Source organism: Heloderma suspectum, chromosome 1 (genome assembly GCF_057233095.1).
Source record: "Heloderma suspectum isolate Gila_16-S chromosome 1, 16-S_ref, whole genome shotgun sequence".
Lineage (NCBI taxonomy): Eukaryota > Metazoa > Chordata > Lepidosauria > Squamata > Helodermatidae > Heloderma > Heloderma suspectum.
The window spans coordinates 355,098,907-355,122,440 of record NC_139458.1 but is presented as its reverse complement, the minus strand read 5'-3'; the positions used below and the strand labels follow the sequence as shown (position 1 = coordinate 355,122,440).

General features: G+C 43.7%; 1 protein-coding gene across 2 annotated transcripts in view; it reads left to right on the top strand.

Annotated features, from left to right (window-relative positions):
* Positions 1-23,534, top strand: part of AGPAT4 (1-acylglycerol-3-phosphate O-acyltransferase 4) — an 86,230-nt gene that overhangs the window by 23,159 nt on the left and 39,537 nt on the right. For both annotated transcript variants that reach the window (XM_084827976.1, XM_084827977.1), the window contains one exon: positions 21,705-21,874. In XM_084827976.1, the coding sequence (XP_084684102.1) occupies positions 21,705-21,874 (170 nt within the window). The remainder of the gene's footprint in view (positions 1-21,704; positions 21,875-23,534) is intronic.

Genomic DNA, 23,534 nt, shown 5'->3' with positions numbered 1-23,534 from the left:
TTTGATGTAACATCTGAGACTGACACTCTGGACTGTTCAGGGAAAAGCATCTCAGAGTCTGAACCCATGGTTTACTGTTAGGTTAAAACTCTGGGTTGTTTGTTCCTTAACAAACCCAGAGGGCCTGGTTCAGACTTCACAACAAACAACATGGAAGCAATTGCAAGGCAGCGTGCTCGCTTGCTTCCACGTAGCCCCAACTAACTGTGGGTTAATTAATTAATTAGCCCACGGTTAGTTGTTATGTGTGAACTGGATCTTTGTGTCTGGGGTTAGGGACATAGGACCTCCAGAGGTCCACCTTGTCTCCAGTACCTCTCCTTTATTTTTACACATTGTAAAGAGGTGAAGGCTATCAGGAACTGAACACACTGAATTTACTTTTCAAATCTTGCTGTGGGAGTGAGTTAGTGTGTTACCTGTTTTGTATCTTACTTTTGTGGGGCAAAGTACAAAAGGCCAAAGTCTCATTTTATTTCGTAGGTGTGTGCGTGCATCTTATTTTTGATACACGTCTTATGATGCTGTGGGGATTTAGTATTTATTATAAGTGATATATTTTGGAATAATTTAATGAAAGGCTACACTAGAGGCTAGGACTACACTAGATGCGACTCATTATTTTACTCCCAAACTCCCTTGCAGTTTGGAGGATGTTATTCCTGCCATTGTCCTAGTCCTTGAATATTATTTAAAAATAATTGGTGGGGTATGCTTATAGTGGATAATAAGGAGAAGGAAACTAGACAATACGAATGTTCATTTAACCCTGTATGACAGCTGCAGCCTGAAAACACAAGACTTGTTTGTGCTGCTCTCTGCCTATGCAGAAAATGTTATTAGCCTGCCACTATGAGGTCCCCTGATACTGGTTCATCTCCAGCTATGGCCAACTTGGGTAGCTCAGAGAAAAGAGTGGGGGTGGAGCAAGGTGCTTCTTAGCTGACTGCAAACAAACAAGGGAAGTCAGGGAAAAGAAGCTAGAATACTAAAGAAGCTTCTGCTTCATCAGCACGCTAGGTTCAACAGTTGCAGTGATGTTGAAATCAAGCTACACTTGAGACCTACAACCAAGTGTTGTTTGCTCATGTTGAGGAGGGGGGGGTAATGTTCTACCCAAGTACCAATCTTCTGGCTATTATTACATTTATATCCCACATTTCTTCCATCATGGAACTCAAGGTGGCTACATGTGGTTCCCAGGTGGTCGCCCCTCCAAGCACTGACCAGACCCAAACCTGCTTAGCTTCAGCAAGGTGGCTGCCTCATGTGCCTTCAGACTGTGCCCTGGAACACAGTTCCTTGAAATTTAGTTCAGGTTAATGTGACATATAGCCTTCATCCCTACCCATTTGGCTCTCTGATCCATAGTGATTCTATCTCTAAAGCCCCCTTGCTTATCTGTTCCTTTCCAATAGCAGGTAGCTTCTTCTGTCAAGAGCAAACTAGGCATCTTAGGGGAGAAAAGGGGGAAGATTGGCACTTGACTCCTGACTGAGGTTCATATGTAGACAGCATTCTAGCTAATGATGTATAGGCAATAAAATATTGACATTAACGGAGCTCCTGTTAAGGGGAATTAAGTCCTGGTGAGGTGGGGAAAAAAGATCTAGGGCAGGGGTGGGCAACTTGTGGCCCTCCAGATATTTTGGCCTACAACTCCCATCATCCCTTACTGTTGACTATACTGGCTGGGGCTGAAAGGAGTTGTAAGTGAAAACATATAGAGGGCCACAAGTTGCCCAACCCTGCCCTAGATCTTTTTTCCAACTACACAGGACTTTAATTCCTCTTAACAGAAGCTCCATTGCATCAACATTTAATTGCCTATACCTGATCAGTTTATACACACACACACACACACACACCTCAGTCAGGAATCAGGTGACAAATTTTATTTATTTTATTTTATTGCATTTATACCCCGCCTTTTTTCCTCTTGCAAGGAACCCAAGGCGGCTTACATTATCCTCCTCCTCTTCTCCATTTTATCCTCACAACAACAGTAGGTTGGGCTGAGAGTCTGTGACTGGCCCAAAGTCACCCAGTGAGCTTCCATGGCCGAGTGGGGACTAGAACCCAGATCTCCCAACTCCCAGTCCAGAGCTGAGTTTCCTAGGGTGGAAGTTCCACAGAGTGGGGGCCACCACAGAGAAGGCCTTCTCCCTCATCCTCACTAGCCTAGCTGTCCTGGCTGATGGGACAGAGGGAAGGCCATCTGAGGCTGATCTTGTTGATTGGCCTGTCTGGTGTTGCTCGAGGCAGTCCTTGAGATAGGCTGGGCTGGAACCATACAGGGTTTTAAAGGTCAAAACCAACACCTTGAATTTGGCCCGGAAAACAACTGGTAACCAGTGCAACTCCTTCAGCACCGGAGTGATGTGATCACGCAGGCGGCTGCCTTTAATGTAGCTTTCTGGGGAGGGGGAGAAAGGATGTAATCCATTTTGGCTTTTTCAGGGGGCCATGTCAGTGTCGAGAGCAGGGCCGGCCCTACCATTAGACAATGTGAAGCAGTCACTTCAGGTGGCAGATGCTGGGAGACAGCAGCAAGGTATTGGAAGAGAGAGCTATGGGGTCATGTGACCTGCCTGTGCCCCATAAGTTAGCTTGTTGCCTTCGGGTGTGGTGGAGGATGCTGTCCCACTGCCGGTGTCAAAGGAAGATTCAGCTGCCTGTCTGATTGGCTTTTGTACGTGGAATGGGGGAGGGGCACCATCTTGTCCTTGGCCTCAGGCAGCAAAATGTCTTGGGCCAGCCCTGGTTGAGAGAACGATGTTTTTAAAGAGAAGGATAGGAATAAGAAAATCAAGAGATGAGATAAGGTGTCTTGGACTGTTTCCAGTGTTGCTTTTTATGGTTTCTTCTCCATCATCATGATTATCATCAATATTTATATATCGTTTCTCATTGAACAAATCCCCTGGAAAGTCCCCTGGTATGAGTAGAATGTGATGGTGCCACGTTGTATATTTTTGCATGCTTTTTGTTGTTGTTAGCCTTCCTGATGAAGTGGCTATACCAGTTGATGTTCCTTGGGAATCTATCATTAGGCCAGTCGATCTACTCACATGGAGCTATTTCAGAGCTGAAATGCTTTGCATAATGATTTCTACAGGAAGAACCACGACCAAATGCCGATTCATGCAAAAACAACTCCAGGCTAATCTGGGGATACATCCAGGTGAATGTGTGAAATATGAACGGTTTGGTTGAAAAGGAATGTGAGATAATTTTCTGAGGCTACACAAACTGACTGGTCACATTTTTCCCCAGAATGTGACGGTGTTTGCAGTGAAGCAGCATCCCACCCTTCTATCCCCTGGAGAACAGCTAAGCTACTTGATAGAAGCAACCAGAAGTGGAGGCTAGCAACACAGACTTGCAATTAATATGGCGCCTAAATTGCTACACAGAGTATTCAAAAACAACTAGCCTATTTCAGTGGCTAGTTGCCCTTTCCTCATCCACTCATCTTTTTTATAAATATTAAGGCAAATTGTATAGTTAATCAATCAGTTAGGGCTGCTTTACTTACAGAAAAACATAGTCATTAACTGATAAGCTAAGAAGAAAAGTAGAGGGACTCAACTGGAATTCTTAGATCATGTTTTAAGAATTAATTATTCGGCTCAATTTGGAATAGATTAAATAAGAAAGCAGTAGTTCTATAACTATGTGGAGGTTCTGTATGGGATCTTTATTGTCTATAGCCAAAGGTCATTACAACAGAAGTATATAAACAAACCCCAATATATTTATGTATTTATTTACAATATTTGTATACCACTCCATATCTAAAACAGATTTCAGAGCGGTGAACACAAAAGAGAAAACAGTAAAAGAATAAAGAGATTAAAATGCCACCTTAAAATCATGCTTTTCCCCCCTCTTTTTTTAAAAAAAGAATGCTAATAGAAACTGTGACTGGTCAGTTAAGGAATGCCTCCTGGAACAGTGCTGTTTTCAGGAGGCGCCAGAAACAACACAGTATTGGTGCCTGCCTGACCTCCAGGGAAAGGGAATTCCAAAGAAAGGAGGCCACCACACTGAAGGCTCTTCTCCTGGTGGACTCCAGTCAGGCATAGGTCCAAATGGAACGAGCAGGAGCAAGCCCTCCAATGACCTCAGTGACTGGGCAGGTTGGTAAGGGAGAAGGCACTCTCAGGTATCTTGGTCCCAGGTTGTTTGTGGCGTTGTACACTAGTACTAAAACCTTAAACCTGGCCCGGTAGTGGATAGCAGCAGAGTATAAAATAAATATACAAGAATTCAGTAATAAAACAGAAGGCATTAAGATAAAATACAAAGTTCATCTTGAGACAGTGGACCATACTATGGAATGAGTCCTAGATAATATATAAATCCTAGGTTTATTAGGGCTATCAAAATGTTTAATAAAACAGGAATGTAATGTCTTAGCTGCTATAGCAAATAGGGCTAACATGTAAGTGATGTGTGACAGTGTACCACCAAATTCTGGAGTGTTTGGTCTGTATATTGCTGAATAAGGTGCAGCAGAACATTTTTCCTTGGGTCCAGGTACAAGGGACCAAACAACAAATTAAATGCCAGATCTTCAATCTGATGCCAACCAAATATACATTGCAATTCTGCTAGTGGGATTTCTAAATATCTCCCCTCAAGATATGCAGAGCGCATTACCCAGATTCAGTGAAAGTCCTACGAATCTGCGGGAAGGTTAGTGTCTCAAGATTATGTGCCCTTGAATGATTACCCCTGAGCCAGGCATACCAGACTGAGAAGCGTGAGTCAATTATGACTGCCCTGTCTTCACTAGCATCATGGGCAAAGATATAGTTCCTAGGAGCACAGCAACCAAGTGACAGATATTTCCCCATAAATAGATTATAGGCCCTCAGCTTACCAGCCCCCATTCCTTAGTTGATCCAGCCAACATAATTTTGTAAGGCTATGATCTCCAATCCACTTACTCTACACCATTATCTAGGATAGATTAGGTCAATATTGGCAGCAATTGATGGTAGCCCAAGATTTGCCCTAAGGTGGGCAGATGGTGAATCTGGTTGGAAGCCCCAAGAGCTGCCTCATGAGTTTAGTTTGAAGAATCTTTAGTTCTAATTTTGATCCTTTCCCCCAAATTTTTGCCCCATATAACATTTGGACTATGACTTTGATGGTATAGACTGATAGAACTCAGCTGGGTGGAAAGCCCTACCAATAATGGAGCTCCAGTGCATTTTTTATACTTTTACATTTTCTTTTTCCCTTTCACTTGGTTTGTGAGGGAAAATCTGGTTTGTTTTTTGTCCATTCTAACAGCACCTGCAATATTGATAGAAGAGAAATAGACATTGTGGCACAAATGAATCTGGCTGTCTTTCTTTTACTATTTAGGATTATTTTTATTTTTATAGGACACTCTTTGTTTCTGGCTTTATCGTAATATGAGCAATTGTTTTGTAATATGGTGTGGGGGGTGGGGAACTGCAAGTAGACTGCTTTTTATTCAAGCTTGTATTTATAAATTGGCATAGTTAAAATTAAATGTTTGTTAGCAAGCCTTTAGGTATTGAGAGGATTTGATTGCTGACCGACTGTGGCAGTTTCCTAGGCATGGGAATTCAAAGCATAATGATGTTAAAATAACCTCCAGTTGTCAGACACTGCAAAGGTTTAGCTGTGTTCCTGGACAGGAAGTAGTCTCTAGCTAGAAGGAATCTGTCAATGGTTCTTTATGTCTGTGTGTTTTAATCTTGAAATTGTTTCACAGCAGGAGCGATGTCTCCTGGAAGTTTTTGTTTGTTTGTTTGTTTGTTGTTGTTGTTTTTAAAGACAGATATTTGAGTTCTTTTGTTAGGAATAAATAATAAATTTATCCATTCCAACCGTCTTGTTTAAGTTAATGTAATGACCACTTCTAATTCCTTGAAGGACATTCTTTATCAGATTATCTTACTTTATCTTCTAAGTCATGGGTGCAGAACCTTAGGCATGGCGTCCCTCCGGATGTCCCCAGAAAGCCAAGGGCCCTTCCCACAACCACTGGTGCTGTCCTGGCTTTTGTGCCATTCCCCCCCCCCCATTCTAAAAGGCCAAAATGCCTCTCCTAATGCTTAGTTACCGACAATAAGAGCTTTAAGATAGAATAGGCTGGTATTTTTGGTACTTTTAGAATTCTTTGCCATATCCCCCACTGGAATGTGGGCCCCATGAGCTTCTCTGAAATGCTTCGAGAACTTCAGCTATTGGGTAGTATAAAAATGTAATAAATAAATGGGAGTCAGTCCTCAGGATGAAAGAGGCTGCACACCTCTATCTTAGATGTTATAAGGGAGAATGCAGTGCTAGGATGTTGTGCTTCATGGCATCCCCATGTTGTGTGTAGCATGTAGCTCAACAATGATTGTCAGTGCTAATAACTATATAACACAAGAGAAAGGGGGGAAAAAATACCTCCATGTTTTGCACTGCTGCTCTGGTCGTTGACCAATGACATACTGGGAGCGATCAGGGATGAGATCCCATCCCTCACCCTCCTCACCCCTGAAACTGTCCATACCTCCTTGGTAGCGCTGCCTCCTACTTTTGAGACCACTAGAACTAATTCTAATGAGATAAATTACTCTGAACAATATGACAAGTGGATTTAAATCTCAAGGGGTTTTTGTGACCTTAAAAACCAAGATTATTGCTTAGCATCTCTGTACACAGACAGGAAATTTGAGATTCTACTGTATTCACAGACAGAATATTTTAACCTGCTTCCTGCTATGGTTCTGAGTGTTTATGTGTCAGTGACAGTACTTTCAATGGCGTTAATAAGGAGAAAGCATTACTTGCTATCAAGGTCAGGGGAAGTTTATTATTGTTGCCTTAACACTTTGCTTCTTCATGTGAAAAAGAAGAAGAAAAGAATTAATGGCTTTGCTGGGACTGTTGACAAATTCAAGACAAGAGGGCATGAGCTTCCATGTGGGCAGAGGCTTTCATGTGCTAACTTAATGTTGTTAGTCTGAAAATGTTTTCTGTTCCTTTACATTAAAGCTTAAAATTGTAAATGTGAATGGGGGGGGGGGATCCATATGCACCCCCATGAGGACTGAAAATGAGCATTTTAGAATCTTCCAGTTGGGGAAACAGTGTGTGGGGAGTGGGGTGGGGTGGGGGTGGGGGGAGGTTAACCCCCCTAGCACTCTTGACTCCGATTCTAATCATGCCCCCACCCCAAATTCATGGCTGCTTTAAAACAAAATAAAATACGTTTGGAGCTCTCGGATCAGATTTCCCATGCCTAGGGATGCTGGAGAAATTCGAGACAGACTAAAATGAATTCAGATTTCTAAGACTCCAACCTGCAGAATCCACTGCGGAGCATCCCCCCTCAGACCACACAGAGTCTGTGGACTTTCAAATGATTTTTTTTTTACCTTCCCGAGATTTACGCATATAAATTGGTAGGAAAATATGTGCGTTTCTGCTGAGGAAACGTTGAATGGAATGGAGAACAATACGTTAAATGTTACGTACGTAGGTAAATTATGTAAATACTTATGTAAATACTTACGTAATTATTTGTGTATTTGTCCGCATGACGGGGGGGGGGGGGAAATCGCATCTGTTTGTGGGGGGGCTATGGAACAGAAGGCGCTTGATAATCCGTGAAACACAGACAGAGCAGATTTTACACAGTCGGTACATCCCTACCCATGCTACATACAATTTAGGCTTTACCTCTTAAATTGTTTTGGAATCTGTATAAGCAATTTGCTTTATTAACTTATGTAGCTAGTTCACTCCACCCCATTCCACCTCACCCCATAATCAAAGGTAGGGTTTTTCATACAGCTTTGTAGCATCTTGTCCATATGAAATTGGCCTGGTCGGGTTTTGGTTCTTGTTGCTGCTGGAGGCAGAGTTTTGCTTGACTGGTCGAAACTTCAAACTGCATAGATCAGCCTTTCCCCAACCAAGTGGCCTTCAGATGTGTTGGACTTCACATACACACACACACACACACACACACACACACACACACACCATCATCCCTAGCCAGCATGGGAAATGGCTAGGAATGATGGGACTTGTAGCTCAATTATCTGGAGGGGACCAGGTTGAGAAAAGCATGGATTTATGAGGGTAGATTTGGGAAGGAGAGATATTCTCAGCATCACACTTCCGTCTCTTCTTTCCCCTTGCCTTCCTCCTCACCCACCCACTTTCTGATAGCTTCAGGCTATGTATTTTGTTCTAGGTAAGAAGTGCATTTGTAAATTGGGTTTTCAATTTCTGGATAAGCAGTTAGGAGGGCTTAATACCTCCCTCCTTCTAAATAAGATTATGTCAGAGTAACTACAAACCTGCTGCCAGGATTTGGTGGTCATTTCCCCCAGTCCTTTCCAGTACTAGGTCATCTTCCTCCAGCTTGTTTCCTGGGCTTGATGGACAAAGAATGGGTAGAGTATGTTCCACCTCTACAGTTCTAGAGTGAGCATCTCCTGGAAATAAAAAAGAAATGTAAAGGAAAAACACATTCTTATTGCCACAGCAAGCCTCCCACTTGCCTTCATCACTTCTGGTTGGTTATCCTGATTTCATGGCTGGATTGTGGCTACACTAAGCATACGAAATTACTATGAGTGATAGCTGGTGCTGATTGAGGGAAGTGACTCTGTGCATATATTCTCTCAGAATATATATTCTCACTCTCAGCCCAACCTACCTCACAGGGTTGTTGTGAGGGTAAAATGGAGAGGAGGAGGATAATGTCAGCCGCCTTGGGTTCATCGCAAGAGGGAAAAAAGTTGGGATATAAATGCAATAAATAAATAAATATATTGGTATTAAAGGGAGAATGTGTATATCTGTTGTACAAGAGCATTGGGATGCCTGTGTGTGTGTAAGAAATTAAATTAATATTAGCCCATGTGTGTATGCATGTGTGCCTAGTCAGGGTGAAGAAGGGTTATGCATGGCTTTTGTGGGTGCAGCTTTCAGGCCAAATTTCAACTGGAGATATACTCTCCTCATCCCAGAGAATGAACTCTGCACCTTTTATTTTTTTTTGCAGAATTAGCTGCACGAAAGCTATGAAGCAAAGATGTTCACAAGCATCCTTGTTGCTGCTTGTGAACTGGGCTTTTATTCTGTTATTACTTGGAAAATGTTTTTGGGAGGGAGGCCTGACCCAACATTGTAAATCTTTTTTGAAGTTTCTGGAACTGAAAAGCGAGACACCTCCCAATTTCAGCAAATTAATTAGATGATCTCTCTCTCTCTCTCTCTCTCTCTCTCTCTCTCTCTCTCTCTCACTTCTTACCCTTGTTTGACCTAGAAATGTCACTTATACCTATATCATTCTTGCTGTAAATTGTGAGGTTTCCTAAATGGTGTTTTATCCCAATTATAGTGCATGTTTTGGAAAGACTCTGAATTTTGTAGCATATATTCCCCATAATAGCTCATTAATTCCTTTAGCAGTAAGTATTTTTAAAGCTCTTGCTGGGAAGATTGTTATTATAAAGGTTTTCCATTTTACTGTAGTCATGCTTTCCTCCGTTTATGCTTACCTCTGTGGTCAGCCAGCTGAAGTATTTCAAGAAAACAGTGTGTGTGTGTGTGTGTGTGTGTGTGTCTGGGAATGGAAAGGGTGTGCATGAAATGTGGCAGACTTAAAAGAAGTCTCTCAATAACATAACAGGGTAATAAAATATGGAGCTCTTTCCCAGAAAAACACCGCCTGTCTCTCCTAATACTGGAAGAGATTAACAAATGGGATCTCTCTTTTGTCCGTTAAAATACATACTAAGGTCTTCCATGGTATCTAACACAATTGGAACAGTCAGACTGGGATATTGCTCAATATGCATTTCTTCTTTGTGTAGGCATAGATCCATCCATGCTGAAGAAATAGGTTAGGCATGACTGTACATGTTATGTCTAGAGCTATTACTTGTGTCACTGGGGTTGCAGAGCGGAAGAGTAGTAAAATTCAGCCAGTCTTCCTTAAGCGACAAAGAAAAGGTCAATGGAATTTTAATATTTGCTGCTGGAGCAACCATATGATGCACTTTTTGCCTCTTCTGAAATATGTCAGGTATATTTGGCTGTTTTGGATTAAGACAAAAGAACTGATACAGCCTTGTAATCCACAAAGAAGTTAATTTGCCTGCCTACACCTGGGCATCAAAGCATGGCTTGAGCATTTTTATTTATTTTTTAATCAGACAAACCTTCTAGGTATTGTTAATGCAGACTTTGAAATAGCCTCCTCAAATAGCCTCCTATCCACTATGTGGAGAACTGCTAAAATCAGGCGACTTTTGACTGTAGCCATGAAATTAAAAGACGCTTGCTCCTTGGGAGGAAAGAAAGCTACGGCAAACCTAGACAGCATAGTAAGAAGCAGAGACATCTCCTTGCCCACAAAGATTCGTATAATCAAAGCTATGGTTTTCCCAGTAGCAACGTATGGCTGTGAGAGCTGGACTATAAGGAACGCCGAGCGCCGAAGAATTGATGCCTTCGAACTGTGGTGCTGGAGAAGACTCTTACGAGTCCCTTGGACTGCAAGGAGGTCAAATCAGTCCATCCTAAAGGAAATCAACCCTGACTGCTCATTGGAAGGACAGATACTGAAGCTGAAGCTCAAATATTTTGGCCACCTAATGCGAAGAGAAAACTCCCTGGAAAAGACCCTGATGCTGGGAAAGATTGAAGGCAAAAGGAGAAGGGGACGGCAGGGGATGAGATGGCTAGATAGCATCACCGATGCAATGAATATGAATTTGAGCACACTCAAGGAGAGAGCGGAGGACAGGAAGGCCTGGCGTGCTATGGTCCACGGGGTCACGAAGAGTCGGACACGACTGAATGACTGAACAACAACAACAATCTAGCTGTGCTCCATTAATACTGGCTTGAGACACAAAAAAACAAGAGCAGTTCTTCAAATGTATCAGCATTTTTCAACATAGCTGATATCTTTATGTCAGCTAATTAGGCTGGTGTTCTGACTTAGCTCTATGGGACTCTCTCTCTCTCTCATTCATTGCTTTTCCATGTGATGACTTCTTATAAGAAAGTGTTGCTCACCCTTTTGCATGCTGAAAAAGCTGCTACAGAAACTTGGATTTCCTCTCAATGCTTTGCCTGAGCTTCTTGCTCCACTTTCTGTCATGCCCTCGGGAACCTTTTTGCCATAGTCACTGCCAGCACTGTGTGGACTTAATAGACCAGGAGCGCTGACTCAGAGCTGTAAATGGTAGGGAGCTTCAGCAGTGATTTGGGAGCCCTTTCTTCATTGACCTGGCGTAGTCAATTTGTGGGCTACCAAACTGAAATAAATATTTCCCAGGGGAACCTGCAGCAAAATATTCCAGTGTGGAGTGCTTCTGTTCAGGGTCCCAGCCACTCAGTTCCATTCCCCCTCCCATCACGCTTTCTGTCATCTCGGCCCCCTCCCCGCCCCATTACAGTCAACATTCCATGCCCACTGCACATGCTCAGCCTCATTACACTGTTTTTATACTTCTTCAACTCTTGGGGTTCCCCTGAGTCTGCGGATGCCTCCCTCTTGTGCATGGGTGGTACTGCTTTGACTTCATAAGCAACAACACTCTCCGCCTGAACATCAGAAATAGAGGGAATGGTGCCCAATTTGTACTGTGTGTGCGCGCATGTGTGTCTGGCATTTAATTATTATTATGTTGATATCTGAGGATTGTGGATGCAACAAAAGTTTGTATGTGACTTTCTATATATGATAATACACAATAATCCAATAGAAAAATGGATAAGTCTCAGATTAAACACTATTTTAATTTGATATCTATCTTTAATACCTCTCCCCCCACAAATAACTTATGTATAGGGATAATCATGCAGTCATTTTTCTATTCTGAATAGTAACACCTAATTTAAATGTCACTTTTCAAGTGCACTTGAAAGAACTATTTTGAGCTTCCAGCTGGCTTGATGTTCCTCATGGCGTTGATCCTTAAATTGCTGAAAGGATTTTTGAATTTAGGATCGTTTCAGACACTAAAGTCTAATGTCATTTTAACTTCCAATGTCCTAGTTCTGTAGAAGCCACCTGGTACTGACATTTTCGTATCTCATGGTTTCAGATCTCACAGCTATTTTGATTTTTCAAAATCGGTATCAAAATATAAAAGAGCTAGTGTAGCATAGTGGCTATCCCAGTTTGCACGTAACAACAACCCGAGGGTTCTTGGGGCTGCACGGAAGCAAGCACAAGGCCACCCACCCACCCACTGCTTCCACTTCGTATCCAGTTTCTCAAACAACCCAGGAATGCCCCATGTCTGAACCAGAAACTCTGGGTTATTGAGGGACAAACAACCCAGAGTTTGAACCCATAGTTTTCTGTTGGAATAAAATGCTGGGTTGTTCGTCCCTCTGCAACCCAGAGTTCTGGGTTTTGATGTTACATCAAACAATCCAGGAAGCGAGCATGCCTGGGTTGTTTGAGGACCAGGATGAAAATTGGAAGTGGTGAGCTGGTGGGAGGCAGTGAACTCACTTGCTCCCACATGGCCCCAACAATTCATGGGTTAAACAACTCACGAATTATCGTTATGTGCAAACCAAGTCACTGAGATACAAATCAGGAAGTGCCTGGTTTGAATCTTTGCCATCACCTTACTAGCTCAGCCTTCCCCAACCTGGCTGGCACTGACCAGATATGTTGGACGGCAACTCCCATAATTCCCAGCCAGCATGGCCATACTCCATACTCACTGGTAGCCTCTTTGCATTTCCTAGATGGGAATAACTTTTCACAGGTAGGAAAATTCTATCATGTGTTATGTTTTCTAAAAAATCAAACCAAATTTTTAAATATTGTGTATCTTCATAATTTTCCTTGCTAAATCTGAAGAAGAGGGGCTCAAAACTGGCATCTTTTGATACTTTGACAATTAAAGTGGCTGTTGAATGAAAATGGAGGGTGGGCTTTATTACTGGAAGAATTTATAACTGTTGTGCCCTGTACATGGGAGGCAGCAGGCAAAAATGTGTTTTGAATGATGCGGAGTTGGTGGGTAACAAATTTCTGCGGCAATCTGTGGGAGTGAACGGGTAGCATGATACTGCAATTAGTGCACTGGCAACTGTCACCTGACAACATCAAAGAGGTTGGAATGAAAACAGTATTTTTGTTTGTTTGTTTCATTTCTATACCGCCCAATAGCCAAAGCTCTCTGGGTGGTTCACAAAAATTAAAACCACAAAGTGCAGCATAAAACAATATAAAATATGAAAGCTTAAAACCACAATATAACAGTACAACCAGGATAAAACCTAGCAGCAATGCAGAGATTTAAAGTACAGATTTAAAACACCAGAGCTAGGAAGCTAAAATGTGAAAACACTGTGAGTATAAAAAGGAGTACAATGTAGGCACAGGGCAAACCTCTCCGAGGAGCTCATTCCACGGCCAAGGTGCCACAGCAGAAAAGGCCCTCTTCCTGGTAGCCACCTGCCTCACTTCCGTTGGCAGGGGCTCACGGAGAAGGACCACAGAGGATGATCTTAAGGTCCAGGGAGGCACATACAAGAGGAGGCGATCCTTCTGGCCCAAAGGTGTTAAGGGCTCTGAATGTTAATACCAGCACTTTGAATTGGGCCTGGAAATGGACTGGCAGCCAGTGCAGCTGGAAAAGTACTGGTGTAATGTGATCTTGTTGGCCAGTCCCTGTTAACAATCTTGCTGCCCTATTTTGGACTAGCTGAAGTTTCCGGACCATTTTCAAAGGCAACCTCACATATAATGCATTGTAGTAATCCAGATGAGAGATTATCAGAGCATGAATAACTGTAGCTAGGCTATCTCTGTCCAGATACAGGCATAGTTGGTATACCAGCCTAAGCTGATAAAAAGTGCTCTGTGCCACTGAGTTCACCTGTGCCTCAAGTGACAGTTCTGGGTCCAAGAGCACCCCAAACTACAAAACTGATCCTTTGGGGGGAGTGCAACCCCCCCAGAACAGGTTGAACATCACCTAGCTAGGCAGACGAACCACCCACTAACAGTACCTCTGTCTTGTTGGGACTGAGTTTCAGTTTATTGGCCCTCATCCAGTCCATTACCATGCCCAGGCACTGATTCAGAACAGCCACTGCCTCACCTGGATTTGATGAGAAAGAGAGGTAGAGCTGGGTGTCATCCGCATATTGATGGCACCTCAGCCCACACCTCCGGATAATCTCCCCTAGCAGTTTCATGTAGATGTTAAACAGCGTAGGGGATAAAATAGAGCTCTGTGGAACCCCATGGTATAATTGCCATGGCACAGAGCAATAATCCCCCAGCAGCACCTTCTGGAATTGGCCATCCAACTAGGAGTGGAACCACTGCAGTGCAGTGGCTCCATCTCACAACCCAGAGGGATACCATGGCTGATGGTATTGAAAGCTGCTGAGAGGTCCAGGAGAATCAACAGGGTCACACTCCCCCTGTCCCTCTCCCAGCAGAGGCCATCCCACAGGGCAACCTAGGCAGTTCCCATTCCAAAACCAGGCTTGAAGCCCAATTGAAATGGATCTAGATAATCCGTTTCATTCAAGAGTGCCTGGAGCTGTCCTGCATTGTGAACATCCTCTGGGTTCAGGTTAGGCTTTTTCAGGAGTCACCTGATTACTGCTTCTTTTAAAGCAGCTGGCACCACTCCTTCTCTCAAGGAGGAATTTACAGCCTCCTGGACCCAGCCGGACATCCCCTCCTTATTTGATTTAATAAGCCATGAAGGGCAAGGGTCAAGCACACAAGTGGTCAATCGGACTTGGCCAAGCACCTTCTCCGCGATCTCAGGCCTCAATAACAGAAACTCATCCAATAAACTGGACCAGACAGTGCTCTGGGTGCCTCTACCAATGGAACTGCATTAATCATGGTGTCCAGTTCATGGTGAATCTGAGCGTCTTTATCTTCAAAGTGCCATGCAAATTCGTCACAGCGTGCTACCGAGGGTTCCACAGTCTCTCTCCCTGGCCCAGAATGTAAGAGGCCATGAATCACTCGGAAAAGCTCCACTGGACGACACTGAGAAGATGCAATGCTGGTGGAAAAGAACTGTCTTTTTGCCACCTTCACCACCACAAAGTAGGCTTGATAATGAGCTCTAACTTGTGTTTCGTCAGACTCAGCACATGTTTTCCTCCACATGGGCTCTAGCTGGCTTCCCCTCTTGCTTTGTTATCCTCAGCTGAGGTGTGTACCAAGGAGTTGGCCGGGCTGTGCTCAGAGGGAGAGGGCACTTGGACGGGATTGTGTCAACCGCCTGAGTCATCTCTGCATTCCACAGAGCGACCTGGGCTTCTACAGGAGCACCAGCCATACCATCAGGAAAATCCCCCAGAGCCCTCTGGAATCCTTCAGAATCCATTAGCCTTCGGGGGTGGACCATTTTAATAGGTCCCCCACCCTTGCAGAGGGGAAAGGCTGCCTAGAGTCTAAAGCTCAGTAGGAAGTGATCTGACCATGACAAGGGGGCAGACATTAATTCCCGCACTTTCAGATCACCATCCTCCTGCCCAGTCGAGAAAACCAGATCAAGTGTGTGTCCTTTTATACGTGTTGGGCCAATGACATGTTGGGACAGCCCCATGGTTGTCATGGCAGTCATGAAGTCCTGAGCTGCCCCCGTACAGTGGCCTCGGCATGGAAGTTGAGATCCCCCAGGACCATCATCCTAGAGGTCCTCAACACCAAGTCCAAGACCACCTCCGTCAGCTCAGGCAAGGTGGGCGGTACACCACCAGAATCCCTAATCTGTCCCAGGTACTCAACACAAGGTACAGACACTCAAGATCTGCACTCGAATGAACAGGAAGCCCAGAGAGGGAGATCGAATTCCTATAGACCACAGCAACCCCCCTCCCCGACCCTCAAGTTGGTATTGGTGCTGCACCAAGTACCCAGGAGGGCACAGCTGGGAGAGAGTAACCCCTCCCAGTTCCCCCACCGAGGTCTCAGTAATACATACCAGGTCGGCCCCCTCATCCACAATCAAGTCATGGATGAGGGAGATTTTATTTTAGACCCACCTGGCATTCAGCAGCAGCAGCAGCAGCAGCAGACCCAAGGGCAAGCTGGAAGGCCACCAGGAACCATCAGGTTGGGGGAAGAACCAGAAGAGGGCATAGCTGTAAGGTATCTAGCCCCTCTTCTCCTCAGCTGGCCTGTTAATCCCCCAATGCCATACACCCCCCTACCCATGACCACAGTTATGGTGGCATACACCCCACCCGACCCTCTGAGTTACTCAATGGATTTCCCAGGCACATATTAACAATGTTAAAATATAAAACAGCATAAAAGAGAGAGCAACAGCTAAGAAGGAGCACGTGAAGATCTGCATTTGCCCCTCCTTGTTCTTTGAATCTGCTGCCCTCTGCTACTGCTATTTGCTGCTATTAGCTGGTTGCAGGAGACTTAAGAAAGGAGACTTAAAGAAAAATCTTGTGTTTTACCCAGCATAAAACCTACATTTTGCATTTTAGCTTTTACAGTGATGGCACTAGAGAGAAACACAAAGGTTCTTCTATTGTTCTTACACTGGTAACTATCCCATTAAATAAATTTCACTGCACAAAATGTAGTGTTTTCTCATGAGAATGTTGTAAAGTTGCAAGCATATGATTAAAAAACTTCATGCAAGGAATCTATCTGTACAATCAAGAACCAAGTTATTAATTTCCTCAAATCAGTTTTGTGCTTAAAATTAAGACCCTATGATTAAAATTGGATGCTCTTGATGGAAAGGAGCTTACCCTTGTGAAACTTGATTGCAGGTCCTTAACTATGCTTTCCCTTTGGCCAGTTCAGCCATGACTTCATGCTATGTGAGCAAGCATGCACAACCCTCAGCATGCTCCCCTCTTTTGCATGTGAGAGGAAGAGATGGAAAACATCCACTTGTAAACTAATCACAGTTCCTCATGATGTCTGAATTCGTGGAGCTGCGGTTTGTCTCAACCAAGGGCAAGGAGCCTTTTTTCCTGCTGAGCTCCATGTTCCCTCAGGGAATCTGTTGGGGGCTGAATACTGTTGGTGGCAGGGTCAAAGCCACTCATGGGCAGGGCAGCTCCATTTTCCCTGGTCTTCTCTTTCTTTCTGCCACCCCTTTTTGCTCTCTCCCTCTTCCTCCACATCCAGTGGACTGCCGATGGAGGGATAGATCACTCTTGCCAGAGGTCTGAACCTGGTATAGTGGTTAGAGTACTGGACTGGGACTCAGGAGAGCTGGGTTCTAGTCCCCACTCAGCTATTTATTATTTATTTATTATTGCATTTATATCCCATGTTTTTCCTCTTGCAAGGAACCCAGGGAGGCTTAACATAGTCTTCCTCCTCTCCATTTTATCCTCACAACAACCCTATGATGTAGGTTAGGCTGAGAGTCAGTGACTGGCCCAAAGTCACCCAGTGAGCTTTGTGGCTGAGTGGGGACTAGAACCTGGATCTCCCGAGTCCCGGTCCAGCACTCCAACCGCTATACCGTGTTGTCTATGAAGCTCACTGAGTGACTTTGTCCCAGTCACTGGCTAACCTACCTCACAGGGTTGTTGTAAAGATAAAATGAAGAGGAGGAGGAGGGCTATGTAAGCCTCCTTGGGTTGCTTGCAAAAGGAAAAAAGGTGGGATATAAATGTAATAGTAAATAAAAAATAAACTTATTGCTTGGAGAGGGCTTTTGAAATTCCCCCAACGGGTACACTTTGTTCACCCCTGGTTTAAACTATGATATAGTGAAACAATCCAATATCCCAGCTTGTTCTCACTAACTACATGTTAAACCTGTTCCGAACTTTGCATATCGGGGAGCTGCAATGAGTTGAGTTTAAAAGTGGGAACATGGGGGATCCTGAGACTCGTGTGGGGTTATTCACATGGCAGGAAACTGTGGTTTTCTGTTATGTCTGAATGAGGCCTTTAAGTGGTTAATTCAGTAGCAATAAGGTATATATGAAGAAGTTGTTACCTCCCCCCGAAATACACACACAAAACAGAACTCATATTTCTTGTTCTGGTTTTTCCCCCCTAAGCTATCTTATCTGTAAAAGATGCTGCCAACTTTAGGACTGGACATAAAACTTACCAAATATTAGCACTTGAACATGAAACTGCAATACTAGAGTAACATCCTTACACTGCAAGTGTAGCATTGGGGATTAATGCACTTATTTAATGATTGGTGTGCTCAATTCTGAGCATTAATTTGCTGGTAGACACTTAGGCAGTTATTTTCAGTGGATTTTGCTTCTACCTAGCAAGCACAAATACACAAATGAAGAGAGTTTCTCTGGTTATTTTTGGAGCAGTGATATATCCTTAAAGATGGCAAAACGTCGGATGCGAACTCTTAAAGAAAATGTTGACCAGTATGTATTTGTGCATGCATTTATTTGGCCTATGTTTGCAATGCTCCTATTTTGCTTTGCTGCATAGAAATGGTACATTCCTAGAAGTGGGGGCAGGGTGATGTCAGGGTGGACACTGAGCCCATAGAACCTCAGAGCAGTTCTGATTCTGAGGAGGAACAGCTGTCCATGGGAGAGGAGCGCGCTCATCCCTTCCAGGCCCTGCAGCTGGCAGAGATTCCTCCTGCCGGCATTCCAGAGATAGATAGCGGTCCTGGGAGTGAAAGAGCGCGGGAAGAGGGCTTGCTGGATGCTCGACGCAGACGCAAAGAGCTACAAGCTATGGAGGGCGCGGAAAGGAGGCGTAGCGCCCGTTTGGCACGCAAGCAACGGTCGCATCCAGAGGACCCAAGGGAAAAGGGGAGGGACTCTCCCTAGCCCATAAGTTCAGAGTCTGCAAGTGATTCTCATTCAAACGGGGACCAACTGTTTCCAACCCGGGGCATAGGTTACTCTGCTGTTCATAGCTTAGTCGCTGGTGATAGAGTTATTAAGTTGTAAAAGGAATAAAGCCTTGAAAAGAATCCTTTGTCTGTGTCTGGAGTTGGCTACTAGAGTAGACTGAAAGAGGCCCGCTAGGACCCTCTGACAGGTGAGAGCATTTGCAGTTGTTGCACGTAGAGGAGGATGCTAAAGCTTGTTAGCATTATGCTGCTTTGCAATGTTACTACTGTTGCTTTATTAAAAGGCTGCTGTCTAGATAAACGCTACTGATATACCTCAGAATTTAACAAGTACAGATCTGTTATGAACAATGTTTCTCATCAGTTTGTTGGAGTCAGCTTTGAGATCATGCTGTTTTATTTAATGCATTCTGTTACCTAAAGTCGACTCCCAGTAGATGACTTCAGATGCAGGCCTCTCAACCTGTGAAGCCAGACTCCACTACGGAGGCATGAGCAGGCCAGTCTGTGGCATACTGAATGGAAATTTGGACCTTGTGAAGATCATGGCTGGACCATGAGACAGAATAGGAGTCCATCTCCACGCTTCTGTGTAGGAACTGAAGCAGTGCTGTGCTTGTTGATCCATGTTAGCTGAAACCTAGAGCTCAGGGCTGGCTCTAGGTTTCAGGGAGCTCTCAACCAAGTGCCCTGTGGTGGGCTCCCTCCTAGGTTGGTGGGCTCACAGCTGCAGACTTACTGGTGGCAGCATCCATTTAAATTTCTCACAGTGCCCCAGAGAATTGCTCCAAGGCATTGTGGGAAATTTGAATGGCTGCTTGTTGCTGCCACTGCCTACTTAAGCCTAGGTCAGGCATCCTTGCTGGGCAGCCCTGCCAGCTTCCTAAAGATGCTGTCACTGAGCCTGGTGGTGCTGAAGGAGATCTGAAGGGTGCCATTTAGACAAGCTGTTGGAGAGCAATGTTCCTTCTTCATAGGCGAGACCATATGTGATTATGCCTGAGGAGCGCGGACGTCGTTGGGCAGCTCGTTGGTTCTACACACAGAATGACAATTGTAATACGCAGTCAAATGGGCCTGTGTACTAGGTTTGTAAAGACACAGCTCCCTTTGTTTTAAAAGGTGGGGAGCATTCTGTCTTGTGTAGGTAACATTAGTACAACTATTATGAAATAAAAAGATGCTTCTTAAAATGCATTTAATGCATTTATTCAACAAGCAGCTTTTTCCAAAGAGCCCAAACTAGGGCTTCAGTACTAGTTGAGAGCTTTTCAGTTAAAGTAACTGGGTATAACTTCTGCTAATTCCTGTGCTGGAGCCAGATTTGAGAGCTCTGGGCAAGTAACCCCTGGTGCCCCCTCTCAGTAAGTTTTCTGGGGAGGGGGGGACAAAGTGGTTCTGTAGCCAGCACTGGATTAAGTGGCTGCAGCTGCTGCTACCATCTCAATTGCTCCCAAATGCTTTTGGGCTCTATTTTGTGTAGTTGGGCGGGGAAGGGAAATAATAAAACAACAATGAGAGGCTGCCATCAGCAGTGGTAGGCCCTTTGGGACCAGGCATTTGCCCCACTACTGCTGGGTGCTGATGCAAGTTACTAGGCAGGGGATTCTGATTAAATAGAGGGTGGAATTAATAATGTGTACGTTAAATTCAGAGTGTCTCTCTTGCAGTGAAGGTCGGGATCTGAGTATACCCGACAAGGTATTCCTCCCATAAGCCTGCTGAAGGATGCTGTGGTTTGGATTTCAACAGCAGTCTTCTCTGTGGTCGCTTTTCTGCCTTGAAGAAGAAAGTGGACCAATCAGCAGGGTGCATGTGCAAAACTATCGTAAAAGAGGAGGCTTTGGTTTTGTTTCTTGCTGCCTCTGCCAAGTTTTGAAGCAGAGCTGAGATATAAAAAAAAATAAGCTGCTTATCCGGCCTCCCATGTTTCTTCTTACTAGTCTCAGTGTTAACTATGTTGCAGTAAGTCTAGCCCAGCTTGAAAAAACACAACTATGTGTGTTGGAGGCAAATGAAGCAGGCAAAGGAAGGGTTCAGCACCCCTCTCCCCATCCTGCACATTAAACTGCACCCTATCCTGGAATTACAGCTGTGCGATAAAACCTTTTGTTTTGAGGCATGTATCCTATTGCTATAATATCTATTTAACCCCCTTCCAACTTTGTAATTCGCTTGGGGGAAAAACATACTTTGTTCTAGGAATATAACAAGAATTTTCGGAAAGAGCTGGGCTAAAAAGAAGAGTGAACAGCAACCTGCCTTTGGCAGATCTACAAAGGATCCGTTTTGTTTCATGAGAAATCTTAAGAGTCTACAGAGTTTGCTTAGGAACACTGGGGATGTGTTTTTAAAATTCTCTTATTAGGCAGACTCTGTTCTTACAGCTATGTCTTCAGTGACTGCAGTAAAATGGTAATACTAGGACCAGGAGTTTTTAAACTGCTTTCTCTGTATGCATGGTTTTCAGTAGAGTGCGTTGTTAACAGGTAAACACAAGTCTCCCCTCTCCCCGGGTTTCCTTTAAAGGAAAGATCAGCCCTCTGCTTCTACACTGTTCACAACAACTTTAAATGGAAGCTAAAAATACAAGAGCCCCATAGAAAATGAAAACCAGGCATCAGATCCTTCAACCAATCCTTACAAGTCGCTTCAGCCAGTGCTTTCCTTCTCCTTGTCTACCCTTCCTACAGCAGGGCCCTGCTCTTGTACAAGTCTGTTTGATTGTTGGTAGTACAGGGTTTTGTTTAGAAAAAGCTACAGTCATTTTCACCATGTTCTGAGGAGACAAAAATTAATGCTCTAACTAGACAACTGGTTGTGTGGACACACACATACTGTGTATATTCATTGATTTGTTGTTGTTTGTTCCAGAGTTGGTGATGTTGCTGGAATGGTGGTCAGGCACTACTTGCACCCTCTACACGGACCCACAGAATTACCACAAGTACGGGAAAGAGAATGCCATCGTAATCCTTAATCACAACTTTGAAATCGACTTTCTCTGTGGTTGGAACTTTTGTGAAAGATTTGGGGTTTTAGGGGTGAGTTTTGACTAGTATTTCAACCAATTATCTTTCACCATAACTATATATAGAAAATCTGCTTTCACCCAGAGTTTGGGCAGTTCCTACAGCACTTTTCATTTGATTTGAGTCTCTTTTTTATATTCATCCCTTAGAGATTTGCTTTTGTTGGTTTGGAAACCTTAGAACTATTTGGAGAGATGTGTTACCATGGTGCATGTACAACTCATGATCTATCAAACATAGCCAATAATTCTTGTGTCCTGCTAGGTGCTTCACAGTATTCTGTTTTAGAAGTTCCAAGCATGCCGCACAACCAAGATATTTATCCAGTTCTTTATGAGCTGCCAGATATGCTGTGATCAGCTTGGTAGTCACAAATTGTGCAGTTCTGGTATATATAAATAGTGGTGATTGGTCCAGAACATAGCCACCAGAGTGTTATTGGTGGGGGAAGGCATTTTCTAAGCACATCACTCCAGTTACATGCCGCACTGGTTGACAACTTGCTGCTGGGCCCAATTTAAAGTGCTGGCTCAAGGACTGTCTTCTTCCTTATAAACTAGTGTGGCGTTCTTGCCTATTTGCCAGTGAGAATACCTTTTCAATAAGTCTTTTCTCACAGGAGACAACACCTTCCACCCCACATAGTAACACTGCCATGGGGACCTTTACCTCAGGTCCAACGCCTTTACTTGTGTGAAGACATACTGGCTTTTATTCTGACCTATATTATTCTCTTTATTACTTTATCCTTTTGTAGTCATGACTCGTAGGCACAGGATTTTATAAAACATAGAAGTATTTATTATTTACACTACTAAGATATTAAACAGTAAATAAGTAACTTTAAAAGTGTGTGTGTATTCTCCTTTCTCTGCCCCCCCCACACATGCAGTTACAACTTTAATCATATACACACACATCCTAGTGATTATCTATCTCTTCACAATCTCTTCACTATCTATCTCTTCACAAGCCTTGTCCAAACTCCTCCCTATCTAAACTATGCAAGCGCAGCTTCCTGTTTATATATCATACCGTTTCACCCCCACCCCACTCATTCAGCCAATCATCTTACATGTGCAAATACATCATACCTCCTGTCACTCACACCACTCTCACTTATCAGAAATACAGAGTCATAACATTAATGCACATATATAAACCCGGATTCATAACATACATACATGTGACATCACAACTGGCCTATATATGGTTCATTCAGCAGCCAAGGCCCTCCTGCCACCTGAGTTTTGGCAGGTAGATATAAATGACTTTTGAGTCCAAGGTTGTGGAGTTCCATCTCCAAACAAATCATGTATACCATCCTTCTGGCATGTAGCCAAAACATGGCTTTTCAGGAAAGCCTCTGGACTCATTTAGAATGGCCTAAGGAACTGTGTTTTTTGGGCTGCTGTGACTGTTCTTTGTTAAAATGTTGCTCCTATTTTTAGTTGTTACTGACTACTTGGTTTTGAATGATGATGTTAGAAGTCTTCTCCATGAGTGTATTGCAGAAAGGCGAATATAAATATTTTAATAAAATAAATAGTACAACAAAAGCTATTGGTGAGGATGGTAAAACTGGAATGCTAATACTTAAAAAAAATCCATTGGTTTCTAGCTTCTCAAGATTAAAAAGCTGTTACCCCTATCCATACAATTCGCCTTGCTG